Raw genomic sequence first — 8,835 nt, forward strand, 5'->3', positions numbered from 1 at the left:
TTAGAGAATTGGTTCACTGATGTACTTACCTGGTGCTACTAAACTTGATATCTCCTTCATAGTTAGTGAATTGAGCCAATTTATTATTAATCCAGGAGATGATCATTAGTGAGCGATTGAAAGAATTTCACACTACTTGATTAGTACAATGAGTTATGAACTTCACTATACTGATATCCCAAGGTACTTGAGGAATATAGTTATTCAAATTGGATTTCTTATGTTGATGAGATAAAGGCAATGAGTGGGTATGTCTTTACTCGTAGGCCGGGGGACTATTGTTTTATGGAGGTCGAGCAAGCAAACCATATTAACAAGGTCAACCATGGAGGCATAACTTACCGCATTAGATATAACCATTATGGAAGTCGTATGACTGAGAGAGCTCTTGATGGATTTACCGAATATGGGAAAACCATTTTGATTGTCCATATGAACTACGATAATCAAACAATTATTACAACAGTGCATAATTCAAAGGACAATCTGAGATCAACAAGGAATGTGAAGAGGCGAATGAAGTCCGTCAAGAAAAATAAGAAACTCTAGAGTAATAGTCATTGATTATATAAAAACGGCTAAAAATCATGTAGACTAATTTACAAAAGGTATATCTTAAAAAAGTGATAGAATTTGTACCAAAGGAGATGGGTTTGAGACCCATATGAATTACGCTCGGTAGAAACCCAAACCTCTAAGATCGAAGATCCTATGAATTAGGGCTTTGGGTAAACAAGCTACATGTGTAGCTAACAGTGGATTATAATTGTCACCCTCTTTAGTGAAGATGCGGTACTCTCGAGTGTGTAAGATAGGATGACATTTGTATTAATGTCTTTGGAGGATTAACAATAATACACCATCCTATAGAATATTCTTAGACAAACACACCTATATGAGATGAATGTTGGTCGTGACCTATGAGACATGAGAACTCTTTAAGACGCTTGTGAATGAGTCGTGGTAGTATGACTTATACGCCCTATATGATGAGGTAGCCTAATGGACATCAAGTACGAGTCAGACTCTTGAATGAAATCAGTTCGGACAAAAACTTTTCATCCAAGGCCTAACCCATTGAGCAGTTGTGAGCTAGCGTAGTTACTGGGTCAAGGTAGATGTTTAATGTAACAATCTCGGTCATAAAACTGACATATCAAACAGTATTTGAGAATATTTTGGGAGTCGGTTAAGTGTTGTCCTTGAGATTTTTTGGGGACAAGTTGGAACTATATGGGATTTGGCCCCCATGTCCCTTCCAATAATGTATAGAATAAATCTTAAAGGCTTGCTCATACATGAGTCGGTGGTGGAAAGGTTGGTATCATATTAGAATTCGAGGGATTGCCCCAGAACCTACTCTCCCATATAATAGAGGGTATTTTTCTTGAAAAGTGCAAGAAACAACCAATCCATTACCCTATACAGGGTTTAAGGCGAGAGAGTCCTTTATGCCGCGCGGACCTCGGACACCTTCATCCCTGACGTTGGGAGGGAACTGAAACCTCGCTCTGCTAAAGAACATATGCGGATTGAAGAGAACTGGGTTTCTTGGACATCGTTTGCGCGAATGCTTGCTGATCTGATCTATAACAACTAACAATTAATGGACTCCATCGATCTCTCCATCAATCATGTTAGAGGAAAGTCATGGGTGAAACCCTTACCATTGTTTATTGGACAAATGCTTTATGAATTAATTTAGTCTTTATCATGCACGATTATCTAAAGTAATGCTCCAAGTGGGAGGAAGCTCACAAATCAGAATGGACAGTTGCTGCCTGGTGCCATGCTTAAGTTCGATACGGTTGGTGGAGTAGCCGTAGCAACTCTTGAAGATTGATGAAGAATCGTTACCGGCACCAACCTAGAGCAGCGGAAGTACTACCAGATTACCAACCAGCGGCATCTTTGAATCGTGACCTGGTGTGCGTGCGTGAGAGGGACAAGGAAAGCGCCTTTTGGAGGCCACATGCAGCAGCAAGCAACGCAGAGCTCGTTGATACGGCGGGAATGCAAGGGGCAGCCGGCCAGCAGAGAAAAGTGTCCTGACAGCCCAGAAATAAAGGAAGGCTGATAGGCTCGGTTTGGACCTTTGACAGAGCAGAAAGATGCCTGGTCTCGTCTAGTTGCCTGCTGCGTTCTTTTCCGCCAAAAGATCTCCCAACTGCCAAAACAAAACGGCAGGAAGAGTAAATTTATAAACAAGGGAGCAAACAAAAGGTTTGCTTGTGTTCTGCATATTCTTAATCCAAGGGGCCTCGCCGCATCTTCTTAGCATGTGTTTGGTTTCATAATAACGTGGGTTAAGTTAGAGTCGACCCATTTTTCTGGTTTGGTCGGACTCGTTTTTTTGTTTCTTGTTTAGTTTCAGTAACAGGTTGAACCTAGTTTCTTCTTTGATTACACGGTTAAAGCGGGTTGGAGCTGCACCATCTCTTGTTTTTTTCGTGATGAGGGGTGAATTGGATATGGTCATCTTTCTGGTCATATTACCACACTCAGGATGATATCTTCAATTCAATAAGATAACAACACTCAAAATAAATGAAACCGACACAATTTTAATATTTGAGAAATCCATACGCACACGATATAAATAAATTAAAGCTATTATTAACCAAGTCATAAGTTTTTAGTGATGAGGTCTCACCGTTATATTTCAGTCATAATTAAAAGAACATCCCAACATCATCAAGATGCATTTCAGTGATGTAACATTCCCCGTGACTAGCAGGCTTGACTAGGCGATGACGAGCACTGACCTTTACCTGTTCGACGACAACACTAGCAAGCAAGGCTCGTAGGTTGTGCCTACTGGAGAACACGCCGGCATCGGAGGGCAGGCAAGTGGGGAACTGATGGTGGGAGGTGTGGCAAGCCGTTGGGGGAGTCTGACGGCGCTGACGGAGGCCAGCACACTGGAGGGCATGCCAGTGGGGGACTGACGATGGGATGCAGACGGGGGATTAACATCGGAGGGTAGGCCAACGGGGGTCCTTGTCCCAGCAGGCCGGCAGTCGCGGCGCACCCATGTGCTGGTCTCGAGTGGATAAGACATGGGTGATAGGAGGGTGGAGAGGAAGTGGGTCGAAATGGTTCGTTTTTTTTTTTGAGGAATCAGTAGAACCAGCATTTTTCAAGAAATATTTCGACCCAGAACCAACCTAACCCGTAAGCCTTTTTAACCAAACACGGGTTGTTGTGGGTTGAACCCGTTCAAACCCGCATCAACCCACTAACCAAATACACGCTTATTATCTGCGGATGAATGTACGGAGACAAAGGCCTACTCTCTTCTCTTCTTCCTAGAACTAGAACTAGAATGACGAGTAAAATGTATTAGCCATCCTTAAATTTGATATGTCGTGCCACTTAGATCTTGAGCTCAGATTACTCTTAAAACGGGTCTTCTAACTTAGTCGGGTCATACAAAACCGTCTAAATCTGGGTTTGCTTCGTGGTATTTAAATTTTGACCTAAAACACTTTATCTTTTCAATTTCCAAAACATCCTTTTTAATACCATTTTCTTTCTCTTTTTTTCACTGCATCTCTATCTCTGTCCTTATCTTCGGAGCTAGGGAGTACTGTTGTCACCACGCTTCCAGTCCTTCACCCCGTTACAGTATTTTATCCAGTAAAGAAGCAAAGGTGGAGAAAGAGCCATGAAAACGAGCGCTGCTAGCTCACGTTCCTCTGTGCGCTGGCCGGTGCGCTCCATTTGGAATCCGAGCTCCCCCACATTGACCGCCTCCGTACCAGCGACAGCCTTTCCTTCAATCATCCACTGCCAACTCAATTTTCTTGTGGAGGCCGGGCCCCCATCACCCGATTCATCCCTGCCACTTTGCATTTCAGGTTTCAGCTCACCTCTCGCGTTCCTTCTTTCTCCCTCCCGCTCACCGCCAGCGCCACCATGCCCACCGAGCCACCCATTGCTCTCGCCGCACTAAACTCTCCGCCGTAGCCATCGCCCTTTTGGCAGAACCATGTGTAATTACAACTGAAGACGCTAGTATGAGCCAAGAACTACAGGGGAGGTCGGCGGACCCGATGGCGGCCGATCACGCGCTGCCATTGGCGTCATCAGCGCCGTCCTGGCCGGTCTCGACGCACCCCTCCGCCGCTTCCGCCGCCGCCGCCGCGGTCTACTACTTCGGCCTTTCTTTCGCTCTAGCGCAGGGGAGAGCTTCCGGCGGGTTCGATCTTGGTGGCGCGAGGCGGCGGGGGTGCCGGTGGTCGCGGGCCATGGAGCTGGCGCTGCAGGAGAAGGTAGCCGCGCTTGAGCGCCAGGTCGCGGAGCTCCGCTGTCGGCGGGCCGAGGACGCCAGGGCCAACGAGAAGGTGGCGGGAATTTTCGCGTCCCACGAACAGCGGTGGTTCGCCGAGCGCAAGTCCCTGCGCCGGCAGGTGCACGCCGTCGTCGCCGCTGCGCGCGCGCGCGAGGCCAAGCGCGAGGAGGAGACCGCGGAGCTCAGGCGCCAGCTGGAGGAGCAGCGGGACACAGTGGCGCTCAAGGACAGGGCCCTGGAGCAGGAGGTGCAGAGGCGGCAAGGCGCGGAGGAGCGACTACGAGCCGCGGAGAAGGCGGAGGAGGAGCTGCGGGAGCGCGCCGGCAAGGAGGCGATGGAGCACGCCGCGGAGGTGCGGAAGCACAAGGCGGCGTTCGTGGAGCTCGTGTCCGCGCAGCGGCAGCTGGAGGCGGACCTGGCCCGCGCCGCGCGCCTCGCGGACACGGCGGAGGCCGAGCTCCGGGCCGCGCTGGAGCGCCGCGACGAGGCGGCCTCCACGGCCGCCGACCTCTCCGCCGAGGCCGCACGCCTGCGGCGGGACGCCGACCACAAGGACAAGATCCTCTCGGCGATGCTGCGCAAGTCCAAGATCGACATGGAGGACAGGGAGATGCTGGTGCGGGAGGTCAAGATGTGCAAGGCCAGACGGAAGCAGGCGGAGCTGGAGGCCGACCGGTGGCGCAAGATGTGGGAGTCCCGTGGCCACCGCCGGGGCTCCTCCAGATCGTCGGCGCGGGGCGTGGCCGACCTGCCGGCCGGGAGCTCAGACAAGCTGCTGGCCACCGACGCCGCCGTGGCGTGCGCCACCAATGAAACTAAGATATTGTTCGTGGACCACGCGGAGGGCGACGCCAAGAAGGACCACCGGAAGACGCCGGCGAAGGAACTGAACGCCATTGAATGCGTCGACCGCTATGCTAGCCATGTCGTCGACGACAAGCCCGGTATGTCCACCTGCTCTGTCTTGTACTCCACTTGCTCCTGCTCCTGCTCCTGCCTCCTGCTTTGTCCTGTACTCCACTTGCTCCTGCTCCTGCCTCCTGCTCACAAAATGTTACTACAAGTGTACTAATTAATCTGGTTAGCATATGCTGCCAGGATTATTGGTAGAAAAAGTTTTGTTTTTTAATGTGTTCTAACAAGTCCTATTTGAGTACTAAATACAGCGAATCCGTCTTAGGAGATGTGATTTAGAAATGGTGAATATCAAAGAGCAGTGTTTAAGAGTACTTGTGACTAGGCTGTGCTTCTTTCTTTGTACACGTCATGCAGCTGTGGAGGAATACCAAGGCCTGCAGGAGTGGTTCCAGATGGAGACGGAGAAGTACACGGCTCTGATACAACACCGGCACACGGCGGAGATCGAGGCGTTCACGGAGCAGCTCCGGCTCAAGGACGAGAAGTTGGAGGCGTTCCGGTGGCGCGCGGTGAGCATGGACGTCGAGGCGGCGCGTCTCCGGAGCCGGATCCACGAGCTGGAGGGCCGTCTAGCGCGGCACGAGAAGCACAGCGCCGCGCTGGAGGCCCTGCTCCAGGACAGGGAAAGCGAGAACAGAGCACTCGAGGAGCAGCTGGAGACGCTCCAAGCGCAGGCGCTTGGTGTGGAGATCTGCACGCCGGCCCGTGGCAGTGGCCAAGACGACGGGCTCGACGACCAGTGCATCGCGTGTTCGCCCGTGGATGCCGTCCAGAGAACAATGTCATCCGGAAGCTCGCGGCACCAAGAGGGCGCCGAGGTCAGCAAGTATGAGACGAAGCTGGACGAGCTAGTCACCCTCTCCCCAGAAGATCACAAGGAGGATGCAACAGAGGCGCTTGTAGTCTCGGTCGGGGATCTCGCGTGCGCCGTCGCCGCGGCAGCAACGTCCGTGGAACACGAGCGAAGACATGATGCCCCGGCGAGCCGGCAGTCTTTCAGGTCTGAGATCGAGGAGGAGGAGGAGGTGTACACCGAGCCGGGCAATGCACACACGACAGGTAGCTCCCAAGAGGCGACGTCTGAGCTCGCGCTCGTGGTCGTGCCGCCTGGGCACAAGAGCTCTGCTTGGAAGACGGACATCCACGCCCTAGCCGTGTCGTACAAGATCAAGAGGCTGAAGCAGCAGCTGCTTGTGCTGGAGAGGCTGGCCAACGAATGCAAGGATGAGGAAGCCGCGGCGACGAAGCCGTCAGGGAGTGAAGCCAGCTGCAGCGGCGGCGGCGGCAGCAGGCAGCAGCCGAGGTCGAGGTACCACACGATGATGTCGTTCCTCAGCAAGCACGTCAGGCGGTACCAGTCCCTCGACGACAAGATCGACGACCTCTGCGCTAGAATGGTACGGGGAGCGGATGCGAATACTATCCATTCCACCATGGAAAGCATTCCCGGATGATGCGTTGATGTGTCTGTCACTCTGTCTCATCTCATGCCATGCAGGAGGAGAGCAAGAGGAGCGCGGGGCGGGGCGCGGGAGAGGAGAGCCAGAGCCAGAGCGCGGCGCTGGGCCAGTTCCTGGAGGAGACGTTCCAGCTGCAGCGATTCATGGTGGCCACGGGGCAGAAGCTGCTGGAGACGCAGTCCAGGATCGCGGCTGGCCTCGCGCGCGATCGCTGCTGCTGTGGCGACGGAGAAGACGGCGTGGATATGAAGAGGCTCATGGAGGTGGCTGGGGCGCTGCTGAGGGACGTGCAGCGAGGGCTGGAGGTGCGGATCGCGCGGATCATCGGCGACCTCGAGGGCACGCTCACCTTCCACGGCATCCTCCGAAGCACGCGCTGATATATATACACACACGCACAGGCACACACACCCGACGCTGTCCTCCAGACACAGTAAGGCCCCCTTTGGGAGGGCTCCTGGACGGCTCCGGCTCTAGCTCTTTGCTGGAGCCCTCCCAAACGCAGCGTCCAAAAACAGCTCCGGAGGAGGAGCTGGAGCCAGGAAACGGGCAGGAGCCGGAGCCGGAAATTTTGGCTCTGCACGGCTCCGTTCGACACTTCGCGTAGTCTGTTCATCTACCAAGTTTCTTTAGTGTAGTTAGCAAGTAGTTTGAATGCAGTTTGAACTCCGTATCAAATATTTCCATAAAATATTTTTTATTCCATAAAATATTTTTTCAGCATAATCCTTTGTCTCATACATAAAATAAAAAAATATACAAGAAGCCGTTTTGCCAAACGATTTTTAAAAAAAGACACGGCTCCTGCAGAGGAGCTCGTCTTTCAGAGAAGCCGGAGCCAGAGCTATTTTCAGAGAAGCCAGAGCCCTCCCAAACAAGGCCTAAACGTTCTAACGCCAATGTTAGTAGTATTAATCAGATACTGTACTAGTACCACTTTTTGGACTTCATGCTCTAAGAGATGGCTTAGGCTGCGTTCGTTTGTTCAGGATTGGGGGCAGGAACGGTTCCAGGTGATCAAAGCCTATACAAATTACATAAGTATTCCTGGTTGGATTGATTCTAGGTCACAATTCCGGAACAAACGAACACACCCTTAACAAATATAGTTTACACAAAGGGGCAAAACATCCCATCATCGACTTTGTATGAGAGTATATATGTCCACCGAACCTGATTTGCTTCTAACCCAAATACACCTCCATACATGCATCTAAACTACCCTCTTCCGTAATTAATAGATTACCTAAATGACCATGAGTTACTGCACACTCAAGACTGATTTGATGGACATGTAGCTAGGGGTGAAAACGGGCGGATACGGACGGATAGTAGTTCATCCTGTATCCTACCCTAATGTATTTAAAACGGATTCGGAATCGGATACGGATAGTTAGAAACGGGACGGATACGGATACAGGGACCGGATATTTATCCGGGCGGATAAGTGACGGATACGGATATTATTTGATCGAATATCGGATACTTGTCGGATAATGCATTAATTGGTTATCATAAAATATTCTTGTTCGACCACGAAATTGCAAGTAAATTAATACTAATAAACATTTAATAGAAGATAATCTCAAGTTCCCACATAAAAATAGTAAAGTGAAGTATTGATTATGTTGAAACTTGGATACTTAGAGTGATTTCACGTGTAACTCACGTAATAAGTGGAAATAAAATAGAAAAAAAACGTTGACATCCTGTGGATTTTATGGTCCCATTATTTTTTATGACTATATGTGGCCATATGTAGCATGAGGGGATTCATGGTGAGGAATTTCATTCCTATTCAATTTTAAATAACAAGAAGATTCATCACCATATATCCCCTCGTGATCCCTATCCACCCCTCAACAAAATAAGGTACATCGAGTGTTCTTCAAACGTATTTAATAACAGCTCCCAAGATGATTTTCATGCCTTCGAAAGAAAACCGGTAGCAATCAACAAAACCCGGTAACCTAGAAGCATCTAATCGAGATTGCAAATCTCCAGTAAAGAAGTCAATTGGGGCTTTTGGCTATCGAACTAGTTCGGTTTTAGCCATTGTACCCAAAAGAATAAGACATTTGCAACCATTAAAATACTGAAACTGGACAACTTTGACTATAAGACGATATCGAGAATTTAGGGTAAATGCACATATGACACGAA

The 8,835-nt window shown here is 50.1% G+C and overlaps 1 protein-coding gene across 1 annotated transcript; it reads left to right on the forward strand.

Annotated features, from left to right (window-relative positions):
- The first annotated feature begins 3,351 nt into the window (after positions 1-3,351).
- LOC103651620 (kinesin-like protein K39) lies at positions 3,352-7,398 on the forward strand. The gene is made up of 3 exons (XM_008677292.4): positions 3,352-5,238; positions 5,567-6,609; positions 6,711-7,398. The coding sequence occupies exons 1-3, from the start codon at positions 4,020-4,022 to the stop codon at positions 7,050-7,052; spliced, it is 2,604 nt and encodes an 867-aa protein (XP_008675514.1). The 5' UTR covers positions 3,352-4,019; the 3' UTR covers positions 7,053-7,398.
- Positions 7,399-8,835: the final 1,437 nt, after the last annotated feature.

Source organism: Zea mays, unplaced genomic scaffold (assembly GCF_902167145.1).
Source record: "Zea mays cultivar B73 unplaced genomic scaffold, Zm-B73-REFERENCE-NAM-5.0 scaffold_386, whole genome shotgun sequence".
In the NCBI taxonomy this organism is placed as follows: domain Eukaryota; kingdom Viridiplantae; phylum Streptophyta; class Magnoliopsida; order Poales; family Poaceae; genus Zea; species Zea mays.

Bases quoted from the DNA above. Each gene is read 5' to 3' on its own strand.
- LOC103651620 (XM_008677292.4), top strand. From the start codon at position 4,020: ATGAGCCAAGAACTACAGGGGAGGTCGGCGGACCCGATGGCGGCCGAT. The intron at 5,239-5,566 runs GTATGTCCACCT...CACGTCATGCAG, and splicing joins TGTCGTCGACGACAAGCCCG to CTGTGGAGGAATACCAAGGC. The intron at 6,610-6,710 runs GTACGGGGAGCG...CATGCCATGCAG, and splicing joins ACGACCTCTGCGCTAGAATG to GAGGAGAGCAAGAGGAGCGC.